Below are 24,228 nucleotides of genomic sequence, written 5' to 3' on the forward strand. Positions count from 1 at the left end.
TGTATATATCAGGGTTTCCATTATGAATATGTGGCGCCGGACATTTGACCGGACCCCGTATGCATCGGGGGCGTAACCTGATTAGGGGCGTCCAACCACAGAAATCACATTTAGATTATGGTAATTCATCTTAACAGAACATGCAAGTCGAGGATGCAACGACGTGTGTCCTTACCGCACACTTTGAAGATGTTAGAATAAACTGTCCACATTTACTTTTCATGACTTATGAAAGCTATGAATCTGATGCAACAGATCAGAATGTTTAGGGACTATATTATTTATAATGAGGGAAACCTGGAGAAAATCAGACCTCTCTGAAATGTAAATGGATGGCCCTCCCTTCAGTGAAATATTTTTACCAGACCCTCCCTGAATGCTTGAAAAAAAAAAAAAAAAGCAACCCTCCCCTATACCCAAAACAATAATTAAAACAAAGTGCATAGCAGAGAACATGCCTACCATTTACCCTCACTCCTAGTACAGACCAGAGACTTAGATATGCACTTAGCATTGCATCAATCTATCCTCTTATCTGCGGTCCGAGAAAAAAAAAAAGCTTTTTATATTCGCATTTCATGCAATTCTACGTTGTTTTACATGACTGGAGACATAGCAGAAACTTTTTTTTTTAAATTCCACATCAGAGCATGACAAGGAATGAGCGCATACTGCAGCACCAGAGACGTTTTGATTTCTATACAGGCTGTTGTTTAAAAAAAAAAAAAGGGAACATTTTGGAACAGTGCTAAAGTTGTCTTAACAACGTAAAAAAAAATTGATCGCAACAGAACCAGTTACAACTGAAGTATCTGATCATAAATGAATTAGAGGAAAAGCCTTTATTTTTTATTTTTTATTTTTTAAACACAGCAGCCGCATATCATCAGTTACGCCTATATGCACTTGCAACTTCATTTGGAAAACTATCATTTATATGCCATGAATTTGTTGTTGCAAAATATATGTGTGTTGACTGTGATTGGCAATACAAGAGCATCTGCCAGGCTAAATTAACAAACTAGGAATGCAAAGACTGGCCAAACTTGGGCTTATAGAAGTGAATTCAAAGGCATTGTATAGCCTAATAAGGCATTTTTCTTTTCATTATCTAATTCTAATAAATATATATTTTTTGACATTTTTAATTTTATACAGCCTAAATGGAAAATGTATACGCATTTCGGTGAAGTGCTGTCGTTGATGTGTTGTTGAAATACAAGCCGGTAGCTGTCACATGCTTCACAATCTATTTCTTAAATGGCAGGCTATATATATATATAATTACATTTCAGAGAGGTCTGATTGTGGTCCTCTGTAGCTCAGCTGGTAGAGCACGGCGCTTGTAACGCCAGGGTAGTGGGTTCGATCCCCGGGACCACCCATACACAAAAAAAATGTATGCACGCATGACTGTAAGTCGCTTTGGATAAAAGCGTCTGCTAAATGGCATATTATTATTATTTATAACCTTGAAATATTAATAAAAATATAGCCTAAATAATTCATCTTCCTCCCTTCTTAGGCTACCTGGCTCGCTCCTGACTGATTTTAGAGTTAATGTTTAATAGCCGGTTGAAATGTTCAATGTCAATAGGTCCTCTGTAGCTCAGTGGGTAGAGCATGGCGTTTGCAACGCCAGGGTTGTGGGTTCGATTCCCACGGGGGGGCCAGTATGAAAATGTATGCACTCACAAACTAAACTGTAAGTCGCTCTGGATAAGAGCATCTGCTAAATGACTAAAAAGTAAATGTTTTGTCTCCTCGGCTATAGAAGGTTGTAGCGCAGCCTCAATGTCACAGACACAAACCAAAGATATCCCAAATGCATCCGAGTCACGTCTTTCCCTGGCGTTTTACAGCTTGTTTCTAGCATAAAGCACCGTTATAGATCACATTGTATAATCAGGTCCATTTAATTATTTTCAAAATATTAAGCTAACAAGGGGTATGCCTATGCTTTTAGCCATTTACCCTCGCATACCCTCGCATACCCTCGCATACCCTCGCATACCCTCTCATACCCTCGCATACCCTCGCATACCCTCGCATACCCTCTCAATTTCAGCCCTGGTTTTAACTTAACACACCAAGCCCTTCACTGACACTGAGCTATTTAAGGGGTGCATGGTGACTGAAGGACACAATCTATGGATAGTACACTATAATTTAGTCTGTCGAACAGATAGGCCTACCTCTTAATTCTGGAATAGGAAGAAATAGGCTCCAACACAAAGCCCTCTTGTTGTTAGTAACCTAAAGTCAAATTAAAATGAAGACTGTTTAAATGAATTGGGCCTTTTCGAATTAGCCTACTTTCAGCACCAATGGGCTGTCCATCTCCGCGGCTGCTGCTTCATAGTCATGTAAGTTACTCGAATATGGCTTATTGGGAGGTCAATAATGCTGATAAATAGCTTCATTATGGGCAACGAAACATATTGTTTTTATTCAATGCAGTCCGTCCTCCTCATCTTCAAGCTCTCCCTCTAACTGAACAGGACATCAGTAGGTCTAATCCGCGCCCACAGATATCGCATTTTTTGTGTGAAATAAAACATTATTTTCGGAAGAAGCCTTTGAAGTGCCACATACAGCCATTAGTTAGGCAGCACAAAAGGGTTTACATCAGCAAGAGCAGGCCGGGGCAGGGCTTATGATTGGGAACGCCTATCCATTGCAGTGTAGCCTAGTTAATATACACCATCCCAGCAGCGCATAGCCTATCCATTGCAGTGTGTAATGCAGTGTAGGCAAGACAATTTTTAGGGGGTAGATCAGCTTTAATATTGCAGATTGTGGCATCCATCAATATAATTGTCTGCATCATTTTTAAATTAAAAAATAAAATAAATATCATTTTATTTTCTCCTAACCCTACCTCCCCTAATTGGAGTAAACTAATGGACAACAACACTTAGGCTTCTACTTCCAGTTTATACATACTATATACATTTTACGGACACAGTATATTTTACATGAGTTGTCTTGTTATTTTTAGTCCCACCCTCCAGCTCCACTCAACCCGTCCCATCTATCTCTGAAACACATCCAGTTTTGATTTATATTTGTCATATATTTTTCAACTGTGCTGTGATGCTTCACAAAAGTTCTGAACCTTTTTATTCTCATCGTTTCTACAGATGGTAAATTTAAAGATTTTCTACACTGTATCTAGGCAGAGTTGCAAAGAAAAAGTCCAGTGTCTGTGTTCTTTTGCCCATCTTAATTTTTTCTTTTTATTGGCCAGTCTGAGATATGGCTTTTTTCTTTGCAACTCTGCCTAGAAGGTCAGCATCTCGGAGTCGCCTCTTCACAGTTGACGTTGAGACTGGTGTTTTGCGGGTACTATTTAATGAAGCTGCCAGTTGAGGACCTGTGAGGCATCTGTTTCTCAAACTGCTCTAATGTATTTGTCCTCTTGCTCAGTTGTGCACCGGGGCCTCCCACTCCTCTTTCTATTCTGTCCCGTTTGCGCTGTTCTGTGAAGGGAGTAGGACACAGCGTTGTACGAGATCTTCAGTTTCTTGGCAATTTCAGCTGTGCTAATATAATTGCAAAAGGGTTTTCTAATGATCAATTAGCCTTTTTAAAATGATAAACTTGGATTAGCAAACACAACGTGCCATTGGAACACAGGACTGATGGTTGCTGATAATGGGCCTCTGTACGCCTATGTAGATATTCCATTAAAAATCAGCCATTTCCAGCTACAATAGCCATTTAGAACATTAACAATGTCTACACTGTATTTCTGATCAATTTTATGTTATTTTAATGGACAAAAAAAATTAGCTTTTCTTTCGAAAACAAGGACATTTCTAAGTGACCCCAAACTTTTGAACGGTAGTGAATGTGTGTGTGTGTGTGTGTATATATATATATATATATATATATATAGCCTGTGAATGCATAGAATGCTTCCAATCCTTTATACTGCACATGTTACGTGTATTGCATCAATCCATCTCTACACATGAAGTTCCCTCTCTGGAAATACCCATTTTTTTATTTTTTTATGATGATGATGATGGTGGTGATGATGATGGTGGGGATCTGTCAGCAGAGAGTATAGTGGTCCCTTGGCCTTTCCACCGGCTGTAACGCTGAGAGGAGATGATCACAGATCAGAACTGTAGGTGAAGACTTTCAGATCTATAAGACTTGGAGACTTCCTGACCGTTAGTCCCCGAGCCGAAGCAGTACGAACACTCAGGAGTGTAAACCGTGCAGATATGCGTTTTGCAGATGTGGTTTTTGTCCAAATCTTGACTCCTTCGCTCACACGTACAGTATCTCTCACATCCATAGGCTAGCCGTCACACGTTTAGCGTTTTAAATGTTGGTCATTTTAGCAGACGGTCTTATCCAGAGCGACTCGGTCAGTGCATTCAACAAAGGTAAATAAAACAACCACATTCAGTTCAAGTCAACACTTTCCTCCTGTGTCCTTTGTTCCAGGTTTAACATCATTGGCTGCCTCATCTTGGATCTAGCATGGCCTTCAGCAAAGGATATCGCATTTACCACAAGTTGGACCCGCCCCCTTACAGCGTCATCGTGGAAACCAGGAACAGAGATGAATGCCTCATGTTCGAGTCGGGGGCTGTCGCCGTGCTATGTAAGACGTATCCTGATTGGTTAATTTGGTTATCACAGATTAATAAAATGCTTAAGTTACGTTCCCCACCTTAAACCGTGCTGTGTTAGATAGACTGACTTGTTGATTGATTTATTGATCATAAGGGAGAATTTCATCAACATGCACATCATAAGATACACTAGAGACAGTCCTGCTGCAGTGCAGTGGAAAACCCAGTGAGGAAATCTGGTTGAAATGTCTCTTCAACCAGTTTTGTTTACTATCAATGCACCTGACTAGGATTAATAATGTCAATTTCTGGGTGGTGCTGAAAAGACATCTATGCATCTTAAGGCCAGGCACCAAAGGCTGAAATGACATTTTTACATATCAATTTTGAGATTTGTTGGTATTTTGGTCAATTTAATATTCTTATTAAAAAAATAAAAATGTTAACTTGATGAATGTATATTTGCTTTAGTGTATCACACTACCGTCATCAACATTGTAATTTGAATTTTGGCAACTTTAAAATGGACACCAATCATTTCACGTAATTTAAAAGCACATTTCATAGAGAACGTTACAAACTGGACTATATTTAGTAACTTACTTTGAAGAGATGGTGATTGGGTCCATATAGGCGTTTTTGTTTTCATATTTCAGTGTACTTGTCTTGAACTGCCATTTCCTGAAAGTCACACTCTTCCCACACACCAACACATTTTTCTAAGCTTCAGAAATATCTTCATTTCACCACATTTGGTGTGTTTCTCCAGACTTTCCCAGAGGGAATTGTTGATATGTTGTACATTTTCTATTCTAGATAACATTTTCTTTGGAAAAAAATGCATTTTACGTACACGTCTTTAATATTTTACAAATAGGAAGACGGAAAAAAAGTATTTATCCGCAATCTGCTCTGAACAAGTCCGGTCCTGCAGTGTCTTAACAAAATTAAACCAACATATTTAGGCTGATTTCATCCAGTGTCCAGAAACATTGATTTGTGCGATATGCACATATTTAATGAGATTGCCTAATTGGCATATTTTAATAAAGTATTTCAGAAAATGTTGATAATTCAGTCTATTTATCGTGATATGGATTTTTGTCTGTATCACCCAGCTTTAATATGAACCATGTTACCGTTGTTCTTGTACAGTATCTGTCCAGGGGGTGTACTCGTACCTCACGCCATATAAACAGGAGATCCAATCCTTTATACTGTGTCCATCCATCTCCACACATGGAGTTCCCTCTCTGCCCCTATTGGCCTGTGGCTTGGAAAAGACTTACTTAGTATCTGTCTTAGATTACGTTATATTACATTGTACAGAAAGGATTCACATTCACACCCTTAGATTTTTTTTACCACATTTTGTTGTTACAGCCTGAATTTAAAATTGTTTTTTTGTTTGTTTTGTTATTGGCTTACAGACAATACTCCATAATGTCAAAGTGGAATTATGTTTTTCTAAATGTTTACAAATTAATTAAAAATGAAAAGCTAAAATGTCTTGAGTCAATAGGTATTCAACCCCTTTGTTATGGCAAGCCTAAATAAGTTCAAGAGTAAAGATTTGCTTAACAAGTCACATAATAGGTTGCATGGACTCACTCTGTGTACAATAATAGTGTTTAACATGATTTCTGAATGACTACCTCATCTCTGTACCCCACACACAATTATCTGTAAGGTCCCTCAGTCGAGCAGTGAATTTCAAACACAGATTCAACCACAAAGACCAGGGAGGTTTTCCAATGCCTCGCAAAGAAAGGCATCTATTGGTAGATGAAGCAGACATTGAATAACCCTTTGATCATGGTGAAGTTATCAATTACACTTTGGATGGTGTATCAATACACCCAGTCACTACAAAGATGCAGCCGTCCTTCCTAACTCAGTTTCTGAAGAGTAAGGAAACCCTTCAGGGATTTCACCATGAGGCCAATGGTGACATTAAAACAGTTACAGAGTTTAATGGCTGTGATAGGAGAAAATGGAGGATGGATAAACAACATTGTAGTTACTCCACAATACTAACCTGATTGACAGAGTGAAAGGAGGGAAGCCTTTAGAGAATACAAATATTCCAAAACATGCATCCTGTTTGCAACAAGGCACTAAAGTAATATTGTAAAAAATGTACAGGACATGAGCAGGTTGCTGACTATTGGTGGCTGTTCAGCAGCCTGATGGTCTGGGGGTACACGCTATTGGCCAGTCATATTTTTAGCCATGATGACCCTGTACTGCCCACGTCTGAGTGATAAAAGGAGAACAGGCCGTGGCTCGGGTGGCGGCGGTCCCCTGATGATCTTCTTGGCCTTCCTGCGACACCTGGTGTTGTAGGTGTCCTGTAGGGCAGGCAGTGTGCACCCGATGGTGCGTTCGGCTGAGCGTACCACCCTCTGTAGTGCCTTGCTGTCCGAGGCGGTGGAGTTGCCGTACCAGGCTGTGATGCAGCCCGACAGTATGCTCTCGATGGTGCTCCTGTAGAATACTGTGAGGGCCCTCGGCAACAGGCCGCATTTCTTCACACTCCGTGTGGTTTTGACCATTTCAGCTCCTCGGAGATGTGTATGCCGAGGAACTTGGACGTGTTTTTTTTTAAACATCTCCACGGCGGCCCAGTTGATTAGGATTGGTGCGTGCCCAGCCTGGTTCCTCCTGAAGTCCTCAATAGCTCCTTTGTTTTGCTGACGTTGAGGGGAGAGGTTGTTTACCACGCCGTCAGAGTGCCTACTTCCTCTCTGTAGGCCGTCTCGTCGTTGTTGGTGATCAGGCCTACTACTCTCGTGTCGTCAGCGGACTTCATGATGGAGTTGGAACTGTTTGAGGCGACGCAGTCGTGGGTATACAGGGAGTACACGAGGGGACTGAGGACACACCCTTGTGGTACCACTCTCCATGTTTTCAAGCATAGTGGTGGCTGCATCATGTTATGGGTATGCTTGTAGTCGTTAAGGACTGGGGAGTTTTTCAGGATAAATAAGAAACGGAATGGAGCTAAGCACAGGCAAAATTCAAGAAAACCTGGTTCAGTCTGCCTTCCACCAGACACTGGGAGATGAATTCACCTTTCAACAGAACAATAATGTAAAACACAAGGCCAAATCTACACTGGAGTTGCTCACCAAGAAGAGATTAAATGTTGTTGCCGAGTTACAGTTTTGACTTAAATCTACTTGAAAATCTATGGCAAGACTTGACAATGGTTGTCTAGCAATGACCAACAACCAATTTGACAGAGCTTGAAGAATTTTGAAAATAATAATTTTGAAAATGTTGCACAATCCAGGTGTGGAAAGCTCTTAGAGACTTACCTAAAAAGACTCACAGCTGTAATCGCTGCCAAAGGTGCTTCTAACATGTATTGACTCAGGGGGTTGACTACTTATCTAATCAAGATATAGTAGTATTTTATTTTTCATAATCTTTTAAGCAAATGTTTAGAATTTTTCTTCCAGTTTGACATTAGAGTATTTTGTGTAGATCGTTGACAAAAATGTCAATTAAATCCATTTTAATCCCACTTTGTAACACAAAAAAATGTGGAAAAAGTCAAGGTGTGTGAATACTTTCTGAAGACACTGTAAGTGCTGCCCAGTCCTTGTAAAGTAACTATGTTACGATACATTATGAGTGTTGTCCTTCATGATAATGATAGTCCTGTCTCTTGTCCTCCCCCAGCGGCAGCAGAGAAGGAGGCCATTAAGAACACATATACCAAGATGATGGATGCCTATGGGATCCTGGGAGTCCTACGCCTCAACCTGGGTGAGTCACTGACACCTGGGGGGTCTGATTACCATAAACATCCTATTGGTTGCTGCACCGCATAATCATATAACCTAGCATGGAGCTAATGTTATCCCTGCGAGGATGGGTCTCCTACCCTTTGAGAAGTATTAGGGCTGGGCAGTATAATGTATTTTACTATACGCTGAGTGTACAAAACATTAAGAACACCTGCTCTTTCCATGACATAGACTGACCAGGTGAATCCAGGTGACAGCTATGATTCCTTATTGATGTCACTTGTTAAATCCACTTCAAGGGTTTTTAAGCCTCGAGAAATTTGGGACATGGATTGTGTATGTGTGCCATTCAGAGGGTGAATGGGCAAGACAAAAGATTTTAAGTGCCTTTGAACGGGGTATGGTAGTAGGTGCCAGGCGCACCGGTTTGTGTCAAGACCTGCAATGCTGCTGGGTTTTTCACGCTCAGCAGTTTCCCGTGTGTATCAAGAATGGTCCACCACCCAAAGGACATCCAGCCAACTTGACACAACTGTAGGAAGCATTGGTTAACATTGGCCAGCATCCCTGTGCATTGGTTTCGACACCTTGTAGAGTCCATGCCCCGACGAATTGAGGCTGTTCTGAGGGCAAAAGTGGAGGGTGCAACTCAATATTAGGAAGGTGTTCTTAATGTTTTGTACACTCAGTGTATACCGGTATTGATGGACGGACCGGTTTGGGTTTTTACTTTACCTTCTATACCGGTATTTTAATGTTTCGTTTGTTATAAGTGATAAGCAACTCCGGCGGCGTGTAATGTCCGTTTTTATAGTTTACTCTGTTTGCTACTTGCAAGTCGTCTCTCCTGCCGCTTCCCACAGCCCTGCCCCCCTGCTGCTTCCCACAGCCCTGCCCCCCTGCTGCTTCCCACAGCCCTGCCCCCTGCCGCTTCCCACAGCCCCGCCCCTGCCGCTTCCCACAGCCCCGCCCCCTGCCGCTCACCTGCCGCTTCCCACAGCCCCGCCCCTGCCGCTTCCCACAGCCCCGCCCCCTGCCGCTTCCCACAGCCCGCCCCCTGCCGCTTCCCACAGCCCCGCCCCTGCCGCTTCCCACAGCCCCGCCCCCTGCCGCTTCCCACAGCCCCGCCCCCTGCCGCTTCCCACAGCCCCGCCGCTTCCCACAGCCCCGCCCCCTGCCGCTTCCCACAGCCCCGCCCCCTGCCGCTTCCCACAGCCCCGCCCCCTGCCGCTTCCCACAGCCCCGCCCCCTGCCGCTTCCCACAGCCCTGCCCCCTGCCGCTTCCCACAGCCCTGCCCCCTGCCGCTTCCCACAGCCCCGCCCCCTGCCGCTTCCCACAGCCCCGCTTCCCACAGCCCCGCCCCCTGCCGCTTCCCACAGCCCTGCATTTACATTTTAGTCATTTAGGAGACACTCTTATCCAGAGCGACTTACAGTTAGTGAGAGCATACATTTTTCATACTGGCCCCCCGTGGGATTCGAACCCACTACCCTGGCGTTGCAAGCGCCATGCTCTACCAACTGAGCTACAGGAGGCCATAATTACACTTAGTTTGTGTATATTTGCGGCTAAAATAAATCGCATTAGCCATTAATGCTAAGCGCTAGTTAGCTGGATGACCAGTGCTGAGGGGTGTACTACAAAACAGGATCAATGAGTTAGCCGGGAAACTTTGATTTAACAACCAGAAATAAACAGTTGATTTTTCTGGTTCATAAAAAAAAAAGCTAAACCTAGATCTGTGTGTTTGGTTACTGAGTCAATTAGACCATGCCCATTTCAAGCTTTCTTTTTCTAAAAACTAAAAAGTGATTTCAGAATATTCAGGCAAGTCAGCTGGCTAACTCCTTGATCTTGCTTCGTAGTATACTCCTCTGGCGTAGGCCTAGGTCAGCATGTTGTTGGTGAAACGGTGTCATCTAAATCAGAGAGGAATAGGTGAAGCATGAATATGTTAGCTAGCTAGCTACATGAAGAAGGGGAATGTAAAATTGTATAGGGTCCCCTAGGAAAAGCTGACCAACACTTTGGTTCCTACCCTGTCACAATAATTCCTCCCTGGCTTATTAATTAGTTGTCAAGTCAAACAACAGTGTATTCAAGGTGCTTCTCACTGTATTACAACTATTGAATTGCAATTCTATTTCCATGATTTCAACAGTACACCAATAAACTAGGCCTAGATGTTTGCCCAGTGTGGAAATTATAACATTTTATGAAAATGCTGAAAATTGTTGGGTTGAATTGAACATTATAAAACAACCAGAATGTAGAAATTGAAATCACTTATAATTTTTTGTGTTGCCACCCTAAGGTCACGAACTACTCATAAAGCATATTTAGAACTTTTATTATTAATAAATATAAAATACAGCCATACTGTACATTTTTTTGAAAAAGTGTGATATGATATTTTGGGCGTATTGCCCAGCCCTGTAAAGCATGGGTGACCTTATGGCAAATGCAGAACATTTCTTCCTGGTTGTAATCAATGCAATTACAAAGGGGGTTGCTAAAACAATGGTGTTGAACTGTAGGGTTGTGAAGGAGCCTTCTTCAGCAGCCTGTAGTCTACAGTATGTCCTGCCTGTTGACTGCAGAGATTCTCTGTCTCCTGCCCTCTGCGTGACCTCGAAGGCCTGCCTGTTACGATAACATGGAGGAAGCTCAGCTTTTAAACAGATTAAAGCCAGTTTTACAGATCAGATCACACTGATAAACACTACCTGTTTACTGATTCTGAAGGAAGGCAGCCAAACGACAAGCTCAGTTAACTCAGCCCATTGGTGAGCTGGGTTTAACACGGTCATTTCTCTCCCTCTATCTTTTCCCTTCTGCCATCTCCCCATGTTTTTACCTCCTCCTTCACTTCCTCATTTTCTCTGTCTTATCCTTCAACCCCCTCCTCTACCCCTCCTCTACTCCTCCTCGTCTCCTCTCCTTCTTCCTCGTCTCCTCCCCTCTCTTCCTCCTCCTCTCTCCTCCCTTCATCCTCCCCTCCCACCTCTCCTCCATCTTCTTTTCTCTCCTCCTCCTCCTCCCTCTCTCTAGGTGATTCCATGCTCCACAGCTTGGTGGTAGCATCAGGCTGTAGCTCCGTAGGGAAAGTGCAGGACTCTGAGGTGTTCCGGGTCACGTCTACAGAGTTTGTCTCTCTGAAGAACGACCCGAGTGACGAGGACCGCATCGCTGACGTTAGGAAGGTCCTGAACTCTGGGAACTTTTACTTCGCCTGGTCCGCCAGCGGCATCAGCATGGACCTCAGCCTCAACGCCCACCGCCGGATCAAGGAGGACAGCACAGACAACCGCTTCTTCTGGTGGGGAGTGGGACACATTATATATACTAACCACTTCTTCTGGTGGGGAGTGGGACACATTATATATACTAACCACTTCTTCTGGTGGGGACAATTCACTTTTTATACTCACAATATTAAAGTGATTCAGGGAATCAAAACGAAAGTGAATCTGGGACACAGAAAAGTGATTTGCTGAAAGTTATTCCGAGTATGAAGTCTTACTAGTCCATACGTAATCCTTACCTAGTCCTTACCTGGTCCTACCTAGTCCTTACCTGGTCTACCTAGTCCTTACCTGGTCCTACCTAGTCCTTACCTGGTCTACCTGGTCTACCTAGTCCTTACCTGGTCCTACCTAGTCCTTACCTGGTCCTACCTAGTCCTTACCTGGTCTACCTAGTCCTTACCCTGGTCTACCTAGTCCTTACCTGGTCCTACCTAGTCCTTACCTGGTCTACCTAGTCCTTACCTGGTCTACCTAGTGCTTACCTGGTCTACCTAGTCCTTACCTGGTCCTACCTAGTCCTTACCTGGTCCTACTTAGTCCTTACCTGATCCTACCTAGTCCTTACCCTGGTCTACCTAGTCCTTACCCTGGTCTACCTAGTCCTTACCTGGTCCTACCTAGTCCTTACCTGGTCTACCTAGTCCTTACCTGGTCTACCTAGTCCTTACCTGGTCCTACCTAGTCCTTACCTGGTCCTACCTAGTCCTTACCTGGTCCTACCTAGTCCTTACCTGGTCCTACCTAGTCCTTACCTGGTCCTACCTAGTCCTTACCTGGTCCTACCTAGTCCTTACCTGGTCCTACCTAGTCCTTACCTGGTCCTACCTAGTCCTTACCTGGTCCTTACCTGGTCCTACCTAGTCCTTACCTGGTCCTACCTAGTCCTAATGCTCATATTGCACCTCATAATCCTAATGCTCATATTGCACCTCATAATCCTAATGCTCATATTGCACCTCATAGTCCTAATGTTCATATTGCACCTCATAATCCTAATGCTCATATTGCACCTCATAATCCTAATGCTCATATTGCACCTCATAGTCCTAATGCTCATATTGCATTTCATAATCCTAATGCTCATATTGCACCTCATAATCCTAATGCTCATATTGCACCTCATAATCCTAATGCTCATATTGCACCTCATAGTCCTAATGCTCATATTGCATTTCATAATCCTAATGCTCATATTGCACCTCTTAATCCTAATGCTCATATTGCACCTCATAGTCCTAATGCTCATATTGCATTTCATAATCCTAATGCTCATATTGCACCTCATAATCCTAATGCTCATATTGCACCTCATAATCCTAATGCTCATATTGCACCTCATAATCCTAATGCTCATATTGCACCTCATAATCCTAATGCTCATATTGCACCTCATAATCCTAATGCTCATATTGCACCTTATAGTCCTAGCTCATATTGCACCTCATAATCCTAATGCTCATATTGCACCTCATAGTCCTAATGCTCATATTGCACCTCATAGTCCTAATGCTCATATTGCACCTCATAGTCCTAATGCTCATATTGCACCTCATAGTCCTAATGCTCATATTGCACCTCATATGCCGTCTCATATTGCGGCTGATCTACTGGCGCTGGTGTTGTGCTTAGTGCATCATGGCGCTCATGACATTAACCTGTGTGTAGAGGCTGACATGTGTCTTGTCTCCACTTAGGAACCAGTCCCTTCACCTTCACCTGAAGCACTATGGTGTGAACTGTGATGACTGGTTGTTGAGGTTGATGTGTGGCGGGGTGGAGATCAGGACTATCTACGCAGGTCACAAACAGGCCAAGGCCTGCGTCATCTCCCGCCTCAGCTCAGAGAGGGCCGGGACACGCTTCAACGTCCGAGGGGCCAACGATGACGGACAGGTGGCCAACTTCGTAGAGACTGAACAGGTAGAGAGAGGGAGAGGGGGAGGGAGGGAAGGAGGTGATGGGAGGGAGGATGGGAGGGAGGGAGGGAGGAGGGAGGGAGGGAGGGAGGGATGGGAGGGGGGATGGTGGGGGCATGGGTGTGTTTTGGAGAAGTTGTGGGAGGATAATGTCTCCATTTGGGAAATAGATGTTTCATCTCAGTAGAACTTCCTGGTTTATCAAGGTTGAATAAGATGGGTCAAATAAAATGGACTGTATGTTATGGTAACTAGGAGGTGTAGACTACTGTTGGTGCAGGGAGACTGTACTGGTGGTGTACTGTATGTAAGGTAACTAGGTAACTAGGAGGTGTAGACTACTGTTGGTGCAGTGGTATGTTATGGTAACTAGGAGGTGTAGACTACTGTTGGTGCAGGGAGACTGTACTGGTGGTGTACTGTATGTAAGGTAACTAGGTAACTAGGAGGTGTAGACTACTGTTGGTGCGGTGGTATGGTATGGTAACTAGGAGGTGTAGACTACTGTTGGTGCGGTGGTATGTTATGGTAACTAGGAGGTGTAGACTACTGTTGGTGCAGTGAGACTGTACTGGTGGTGTACTGTATGTAAGGTAACTAGGTAACTAGGAGGTGTAGACTACTGTTGGTGTAGTGGTATGTTATGGTAACTAGGAGGTGTAGACTGCTGTTGGTGCGGTGGTATGTTTTTGGCACCTCTGACTGTAGCGCCGCTGTGATCGACCGACAATAACAACCAGCTACACCTGTGAAACGTGTGTAGGCTACTGGTGCGTCTTTTTTATGGGGTGCACTCATAAAAACTGTCATTAAACTGTTGTTTTATTAAAATGTAGAATTTAATGGTCTGTCCTTGTAGGCTATGAAGCAATGTCACCTAGATGATTACATTCTAGACAAAGCCTTTCAAAACGGTATACTCTCCCAAGTAATCGACTACTAACGTCCGTTCTGATATTTGAATAATCATACCCATCCCTAATACCAACATTAAGTGTCCTATGTATTCATATATACACTGCTCAAAAAAATAAAGGAAACACTTAAACAACACAATGTAACTCCAAGTCAATCACACTTCTGTGAACTCAAACTGTCCACTTAGGAAGCAACACTGATTGACAATACATTTCACATGCTGTTGTGCAAATGGAATAGACAACAGGTGGAAATTATAGGCAATTAGCAAGACACCCCCAATAAAGGAGTGGTTCTGCAGGTGGTGACCACAGACCACTTCTCAGTTCCTATGCTTCATGGCTGATGTTTTGGTCACTTTTGAATGCTGGCGGTGCTTTCACTCTAGTGGTAGCATGAGACGGAGTCTACAACCCACACAAGTGGCTCAGGTAGTGCAGCTCATCCAGGATGGCACATCAATGCGAGCTGTGGCAAGAAGGTTTGCTGTGTCTGTCAGCGTAGTGTCCAGAGCATGGAGGCGCTACCAGGAGACAGGCCAGTACATCAGGAGACGTGGAGGAGGCCGTAGGAGGGCAACAACCCAGCAGCAGGACCGCTACCTCCGCCTTTGTGCAAGGAGGAGCAGGAGGAGCACTGCCAGAGCCCTGCAAAATGACCTCCAGCAGGCCACAAATGTGCATGTGTCTGCTCAAACGGTCAGAAACAGACTCCATGAGGGTGGTATGAGGGCCCGACGTCCACAGGTGGGTGTTGTGCTTACAGCCCAACACCGTGCAGGACGTTTGGCATTTGCCAGAGAACACCAAGATTGGCAAATTCGCCACTGGCGCCCTGTGCTCTTCACAGATGAAAGCAGGTTCACACTGAGCACATGTGACAGAGTCTGGAGATGCCGTGGAGAACGTTCTGCTGCCTGCAACATCCTCCAGCATGACCGGTTTGGCAGTGGGTCAGTCATGGTGTGGGGTGGCATTTCTTTGGGGGGCCGCACAGCCCTCCATGTGCTCGCCAGAGGTAGCCTGACTGCCATTAGGTACCGAGATGAGATCCTCAGACCCCTTGTGAGACCATATGCTGGTGCGGTTGGCCCTGGGTTCCTCCTAATGCAAGACAATGCTAGACCTCATGTGGCTGGAGTGTGTCAGCATTTCCTGCAAGAGGAAGGCATTGATGCTATGGACTGGCCCGCCTGTTCCCCAGACCTGAATCCAATTGAGCACATCTGGGACATCATGTCTCTGGGAGGAGATCCCTCAGGAGACCATCCGCCACCTCATCAGGAGCAGGCCCAGGCGTTGTAGGGAGGTCATACAGGCACGTGGAGGCCACACACACTGCTGAGCCTCATTTTGACTTGTTTTAAGGACATTACATCAAAGTTGGATCAGCCTGTAGTGTGGTTTTCCACTTTAATTTTGAGTGTGACTCCAAATCCAGACCTCCATGGGTTGATAAATTTGATTTCCATTGATAATTTTTGTGTGATTTTGTTGTCAGCACATTCAACTATGTAAAGAAAAAAGTATTTAATAAGATTATTTCATTCATTCAGATCTAGGATGTGTTATTTTAGTGTTCCCTTTATTTTTTTGAGCAGTGTATATATATATATTTTTACCAACATTAATCACAACAATTACAGAAGGGAATAAACGTTTCTCTCTGCTCATTGAACGCTGCACTGTGGCTGCCATCTACTCTAGCCTGTGTTTGAGTCTGTGCGTCCATGGGTATCTGTGTGACTAAAGTAGGTATGGTTGTGTATATCGGAGGGCCTGGGAGGCAAATTACCGTCTCCTATGGATGAATAAAGTATTCTTCTCCTCTGTCTGCAGGTGATCTTCCTGGATGACCAGGTGTCTTCCTTCATCCAGATCCGTGGTTCAATTCCTCTGTTCTGGGAGCAACCAGGAATACAGGTAAGACAAAGGGGTCTGCACCTAACAATAAAATGGTGGCTGTAAATATTGACTTCAGTAGGATCTCGCACTCAGCAAAAAAAAGAAACGTCCCTTTTTCAGGACCCTGTCTTTCAAAGATAATTAGTAAAAATCCAAATAACTTCACAGATCTTCATTGTAAAGGGTTTAAACACTGTTTCCCATGCTTGTTCAATGAACCATGAACAATTTAATGAACATGAACCTGTGGAACGGTCATCAAGACACTAACAGCTTACAGACGGTAGGCAATTAAGGTCACAGTTATGAAAACTTAGGACACTAAAGAGGCCTTTCTACTGACTCTGAAAAACACCAAAAGAAAGATGCCCAGGGTCCCTGCTCATCTGCGTGAGCGTGCCTTAGGCATGAGGACTGCAGATGTGGCCAGGGCAATGAATTGCAATGTCCGTACTGTGAGACGCCTAAGACAGTGCTACAGGGAGACAGGACGGACAGCTGATCGTCCTCGCAGTGGCAGACCATGTGTAACAACACCTGCACAGGATCGGTACATCCGAACATCACACCTGCTGGACAGGTACAGGATGGCAACAACAACTGCCCGAGTTACACCAGGAACGCACAATCCCTCCATCAGTGCTCAGACTGTCCACAATAGGCTGAGAGAGGCTGGACTGAGGGCTTGTAGGCCTGTTGTAAGGCAGGTCCTCACCAGACATCACCGGCAACAACGTCGCCTAAGGGCACAAACCCACCGTCGCTGGACCAGACAGGACTGGCAAAAAGTGCTCTTCACTGACGAGTCGCGGTTGTGTCTCACCAGGAGTGATGGTCTGATTCGCGTTTATCGTCGAAGGAATGAGCGTTACACCGAGGCCTGTACTCTGGAGCGGGATTGATTTGGAGGAGAGGGTCCATCATGGTCTGGGGCGGTGTGTCACAGCATCTTCGGACTGAGCTTGTTGTCATTGCAGGCAATCTCAACGCTGTGGGTTACAGGGAAGACATCCTCCTCCCTCATGTGGTACCCTTCCTGCGGACTCATCCTGACATGACCCTCCAGCATGACAATGCCACCAGCCATACTGCTCGTTCTGTGCGTGATTTCCTGCAAGACAGGAATGTCAGTGTTCTGCTATGGCCAACGAAGAGCCCGGATCTCAATTCCATTGAGCACATCTGGGACCTGTTGGATCGGAGGGTGAGGGCTAGGGCCATTCCCCCCAGAAATGTCTGGGATCTAGCAGGTGCCTTGGTGGAAGAGTGGGGTAACATCTCACAGCAAGAACTGGCAAATCTGGTGCAGTCCATGAGGAGAAGATAATAATAATAATAATAATATAATATGCCATTTAGTAGACACTTTTATCCAAAGCGACTTACAGTCATGTGTGCATAAATTTTTACATATGGGTGGTCCCGGGGATCGAACCCACTACCCTGGCGTTACAAGCGCCATGCTCTACCAATTGAGCTACAGAGATGCACTGCAGTACTTAATGCAGCTGGTGGCCCCCTTTGTTCAGGGACACCATATTCAATTTCTGTAAGTCACAGGTCTGTGGAACTTGTTCAGTTGTGTAATCTTGTTATGTTCGTTCTAATATTTACACATGTTAAGTTTGCTGAAAATAAACGCAGTTGACAGTGAGAGGACGTTTCCTTTTTTGCTGAGTTTATGCAGTACCAGTCAAAAGTTTGGACACACCTACTCATTCAAGGGTTTTTCTTTATTTTTACTATTTTCTACATTGTAAAATAATAGTGAAGACATCAAAACTATGAAATAACACGCATGGAATCATGTAGTAACCAAAAAAGTGTTAAACAAATCAAAATATATTTTATATTTGAGATTTTTCAAATATCCACCCTTTGCCTTGATGACAGCTTTGCACACTCTTTGCATTCTCTCAACCAGCTTCATGAGGTAGTCACCTGGAATGCATTTCAATTAAAAGGTGTGCCTTCTTAAAAGTTAATTCATGCGTTTTGAGACAATCAGTTGTGTTGTGACAAGGTAGGGGGGGCATACAGACCAAGTCCATATTATGGAAAGAACAGCTCAAATAAGCAAAGAGAAACGACAGTACGTAATTACTTTAAGACATTAAGGTCAGTCAATCCGGAAAATTTCAAGAACTTTGAAAGTTTCTTGAAGTGCAGTCGCAAAAACCATCAAGCGCTATGATGAAACTGGCTCTCATGAGGACCGTCACAGGAATGTAAGGAATGGAAGACCCAGTTACCTCTGCTGCAGAGGATACGTTCATTAGTTACCAGCCTCAGAAATTGCAGCCCAAATAATTGCTTCACAGAGTTCAAGTAACAGACACATCTCAACATCAACTGTTCAGGGGAGACTGTGTGAATCAGGCCTTCGTGGTCGAATTGCTGCAAAGAAACCACTACTAAAGGACACCAATAAGAAGAAGAGACCTGCTTGGGCCAAGAAACACGAGCAATGGACATCAGACCGGTGGAAATTTGTATTTTGGTCTGGAGTCCAAATTGGAGATTTTTAGTTCCAACTGCCGTGTCTTTGTGAAACGCGGTGTGGGTTAATGGATGATCTCCGCATGTGTATTTCCCACCGTAAAGCATGGAGGAGGAGGTGATATGGTGTGGGAGGTTCTTTGCTGGTGACACTGTCTGTGATTTATTTAGAAATCAAGGCACACTTAACCAGCATGGCTACCACAGCATTCTGCAGTGATACGCCACCCCATCTAGTTTGGGCTTAGTGGGACTATCATTTGTTTTTCAACAGGACAGTGACCCAACAGATTGCAAAATAGCTGGGAAGAGATTTGATTTTCCATGGCACAAGGTGTATGAGTTGATTATATAAAACAACACAAGATTCAACGCTTGGTGCTTTATTGTACAGAATTCTTGCCACCAATAAAATGTTGAATATTTGGGGAATACAACCATCGCAGCTCTGCTGATTTTGTTGCGAGGATACAGAATCAATAGACTATTTGTCCTGGTATTGCCCTCTGTTTGCCTGGTTCTGGTCTCAGGTTCAGGAATGGCTGAAAAAGCACAACATGTGTCTAAAATTGACCCTAGAAATAGCATTGTTGGGAGATCTGGAGAAACCTGGTCAGTCAATTACTAATATACTAATACTCTCAGTAAAAGTATTTATCTTGAACTCGCCATCTGTGAATTCTATTCGATTAGATAGATTGAAATTGTACGTTAGCATAGTTGAAAGATATATGGTTGGTAGAAATCCGAAGAGGGTGGCCAGCAGAGATAGGTGGGATGGGCTGAGGGTTGGGATGTGGAACTGGAGACAGGTGGAGTTGCTGGGCGGGGGATAGAATGACGTCCAAAGATAAAAGTCAAAAAATAAAGTCTAAATAAACAAAAACAAAAAGTAAGTTTGAATGACACTTGGGGGAAATGCTGTTACAACCGATGCCTGTTTGGTGCTGATGCCGTGCAGGTGCTTGTAGGTGTGTGCACACATTCGGAAAGGATTCAGACCCCTTTACTTTTTCCACATGTTGTTAAATTACATCCTTATTCTAAAATGGATTAAATAAATATAAATCCTCATCAATTTACGCACAATACCCCATAATGACAAAGCGAAAACAGGTTTTCATAACTTATTGCAAAAAAAAAAGAAAAATGTGTTATTTACATAAGTATTCAGACCCTTTGCTATGAGACTTGAAAGTGAGCTCAGGTGCATCCTGTTTCCATTGATCATCCTTGAGATGTTTCTACAACTTGATTGGAGTCCACCTGTGGTAAATTCAATTGATTGGACATGACTTGGAAAGGCACACACCTGTCTATATAAGGTCCCACAGTTGACAGTGCATGTCAGAGCAAAAAGCAAGCCATGAGGTCGAAGGAATTGTCCGTAGAGCTCTCGAGACAGGATTGTGTTGAGGGACAGATCTGGGGACGGGTACCAAAAAATGTCTGCAGCACTGAAGGTCCCCAAGAACACAGTGGCCTCCATCATTCTTAAATGGAAGAAGTTTGGAACCACCAAGATTCTTCCTAGAGCTGGCCACCCGGCCAAACTGAGCAATCGGGGGAGAAGGGCCTTGGTCAAGGAGGTGACCAAGAACCCGATGGTCCCTGACAGAACTCCAGAGTTCCTCTGTGGAGATGGGAGAACTTTCCAGAAGGACAACCATCTCTGTAGCACTCCACCAATCAGGCCTTTATGGTAGAGTGGCCAGACGGAAGCCACTCCTCAGTAAAAGGCACATGACAGCCCGCTTGGAGTTTGCCAAAAGGCACCTAAAGACTCTCAGACCATGAGAAACAAGATTCTCTGGTCTGATGAAACCAAGATTGTGACGCTTGGCATTCAGGCCAAAGAGTTTGTCTGGAGGAAACCTGGCACCATCCCTACAGTGAAGCATGGTGGTAGCAGCATCATGCTGTGGGGATGTTTTTCAGCGGCAGGGACTGGGAAACTAGTCAGGATCGAGGGAAAGATGAGCGGAGCAATGTGCAGAGAGATCCTTGATGAAAACCTGCTCCAGAGTGCTCAGGACCTCAGATTGGGGCGAAGGTTCACCTTCCAACAGGACAACGACCCTAAGCACACAGCCAAGACAGCGCAGGAGTGGCTTCGGGACAAGTCTCTGAATGTCCTTGAGTGGCCCAGCCAGAGCCCGGACTTGAACCCAATCGAACATCTCTGGAGAGACCTGAATATAGCTGTGCAGCGACGCTCCCCAATAAACCTGACAGACCTTAAGAGGATCTGCAGAGAAGAATGGGAGAAACTCCCCAAATACAGTTGTGCCATGTTTGTAGCGTCATACCCAAGAAGACTTGATGTTGTAATCGCTGCCAAAGGTGCTTCAACAAAATACTGAGTATAGGGTCTTTCAGTTTTTTTAAAAAAATAAATTTACAAACATTTCTAAAAACCTGTTTTTGCTCTGTCATTATGGGGTATTGTGTGTAGATTGGTGATGAAAAAAAACAATTCAATCCATTTTGTAATAAGGCTGTAAAATAACAAAATGTCGAAGGTCAAGTGGTCTGAATACTTTCCGAAGGCACTGTATATTAACATTGGGCTGGCTGATACTTTTCTCTATATATTAACATTTGGCTGGCTGGTCCTTTTCTAAATATACACACAGTTTATTAGATACACCCAACTAGTACCAGGTTGGACCCACAATTGCCTCCAGAACAGCCTGATTTCTTCGGGGCATGGAAACATTGCTCAATTGGTACCAAGGGACCTATTTTGTGCCAGGAAAACATTCACGATTATACTACCGCCACCACTCTGTACTGTTGACACCAGGCAGGATGGGGCCATGGACTCATGCTGCTTACGCCAGATCCTGACTCTTCCAAAAGCACGACGCAACATGCAATTGTTCAGTGTTGGTGATCTCGTGCACTCTGGAGCCACTTCTTGTTTTTAGCTGATAGGAGTGGAACAAGGTGTGGTCGTCTGCTGCAGTAGCCGTTCTGTTCACAACTGAATTTTAAAATGGATTAGATTTAGATTTTGTGTCACTGGCCTACACACAATACCCCATAATGTCAAAGTGGAATTATGTTTTGAGACATTTTTACAAATTCATTAAAAATGAAAAGCTGAAATGTCTTGAGTCAATAAGTATTCAACCCCTTTTTGTTATGGCAAGCCTAAATTAGTTCAGGAGTAAAAATGTACTTAACATTAAAACCACTGGGCCTCGAGGGACCTCCCCCCCACCTTCAAGCTAATGAGAAGTCATTTTGACTGCAACATTCTAAAAGTATAATTCATACGTTTCATATATATGCTATCGCAAAAAATAATCATTTGGTTGTGATTATGACGGTCTAAGGTAACATTAGAATACTATTTTTATTTTTAATTAACACACTAGCATTTTCATTAGTTTGTTACAGTTTTGTTTGTTTGTTTGTTTACAGTTTTGACTTAAATCTGCTTAAATCTATGACGAGACCTGAAAATGATTGTCTAGCAATGATCAACAAGCAATCTGACAGAGTTTGAAGAATTTGGAAAATAGTTATGGCCAAATGTTGCACAATCCAGGTGTAGAAAGCTCTTAGAGACTTACCCACAGTTGTAATCGCTGCCAAAGTTGCTTCTACAAGTATTGACTCGGGTGTGAATACTTATTTCTGTATTTCATTTTCAATAATTGTGCAATAATTTCTAAGCATGTTTTCACTTTGGCATTATGGGGTATTCTGTGTCGATGGGGTCGTGAACATTTTTATTTAAGCAATTTTGAATTCAGGCTGTAACAACAATCTGGAATAAGTCAAGGGGTATGAATACTTTCTGATGGCACTGTGTGTGAGGAGGAGACTGGAGCAGTTTGACAACTTCTTCTATGGTAGACGAGCCATACATAGACCGCTTCTTCTATGGTAGAAGAGCCATACATAGAGACAGCTTCTTCTATGGTAGACGAGCCATACATAGACAGCTTCTTCTATGGTAGACGAGCCATACATAGAGACAGCTTCTTCTATGGTAGAAGAGCCATACATAGACAGCTTCTTCTATGGTAGACGAGCCATACATAGAGACAGCTTATTCTATGGTAGACAAGCCATACATAGAGACAGCTTCTTCTATGGTAGACGAGCCATGCATAGAGACAGCTTCTTCTATGGTAGACGAGCCATACATAGACAGCTTCTTCTATGGTAGACGAGCCATACATAGAGACAGCTACTTCTACGGTAGACGAGCCATACATAGAGACAGCTTCTTCTACGGTAGACGAGCCATACATAGAGACAGCTTCTTCTACGGTAGACGAGCCATACATAGAGACAGCTTCTTCTATGGTAGACGAGCCATACATAGAGGCAGCTTCTTCTACGGTAGACGAGCCATACATAGAGACAGCTTCTTCTACGGTAGACGAGCCATACATAGAGACAGCTTCTTCTATGGTAGACGAGCCATACATAGACAGCTTCTTCTATGGTAGACGAGCCATATATAGACAGCTTCTTCTATGGTAGACGAGCCATACATAGAGACAGCTTCTTATACGGTAGACGAGCCATACATAGAGACAGCTTCTTCTATGGTAGACGAGCCATACATAGAGACAGCTTCTTCTATGGTAGACGAGCCATACATAGAGAGAGCTTCTTCTATGGTAGACGAGCCATACATAGAGACAGCTTCTTCTATGGTAGACGAGCCATACATAGAGACAGCTTCTTCTATGGTAGACGAGCCATACATAGAGACAGCTTCTTCTATGGTAGACGAGCCATACATAGAGACAGCTTCTTCTACGGTAGACGAGCCATACATAGAGACAGCTTCTTCTACGGTAGACGAGCCATACATAGAGACAGCTTCTTCTATGGTAGACGAGCCATACATAGAGACAGCTTCTTCTATGGTAGACGAGCCATACATAGAGACAGCTTCTTCTACGGTAGACGAGCCATACATAGAGACAGCTTCTTCTACGGTAGACGAGCCATACATAGAGACAGCTTCTTCTACGGTAGACGAGCCATACATAGAGACAGCTTCTTCTACGGTAGACGAGCCATACATAGAGACAGCTTCTTCTATGGTAGACGAGCCATACATAGAGACAGCTTCTTATATGGTAGACGAGCCATACATAGAGACAGCTTCTTCTACGGTAGACGAGCCATACATAGAGACAGCTTCTTCTACGGTAGACGAGCCATACATAGAGACAGCTTCTTCTACGGTAGACGAGCCATACATAGAGACAGCTTCTTCTATGGTAGACGAGCCATACATAGACAGCTTCTTCTATGGTAGACGAGCCATACATAGAGACAGCTTCTTCTATGGTAGACGAGC

General features: G+C 43.8%; 1 protein-coding gene across 1 annotated transcript in view; it reads left to right on the forward strand.

Moving 5' to 3' along the window:
- synj1 (synaptojanin 1) overlaps positions 1-24,228 on the forward strand; it is an 84,627-nt gene that overhangs the window by 1,248 nt on the left and 59,151 nt on the right. The window contains 5 exon segments of the mRNA XM_045207948.1: positions 4,462-4,621; positions 8,280-8,366; positions 11,400-11,667; positions 13,351-13,576; positions 16,329-16,412. Coding sequence (XP_045063883.1) covers positions 4,498-4,621; positions 8,280-8,366; positions 11,400-11,667; positions 13,351-13,576; positions 16,329-16,412 — 789 coding nt within the window. The 5' untranslated portion in view covers positions 4,462-4,497.

The sequence above is a fragment of the Coregonus clupeaformis genome, chromosome 27 (genome assembly GCF_020615455.1).
Source record: "Coregonus clupeaformis isolate EN_2021a chromosome 27, ASM2061545v1, whole genome shotgun sequence".
Taxonomy (NCBI): domain Eukaryota; kingdom Metazoa; phylum Chordata; class Actinopteri; order Salmoniformes; family Salmonidae; genus Coregonus; species Coregonus clupeaformis.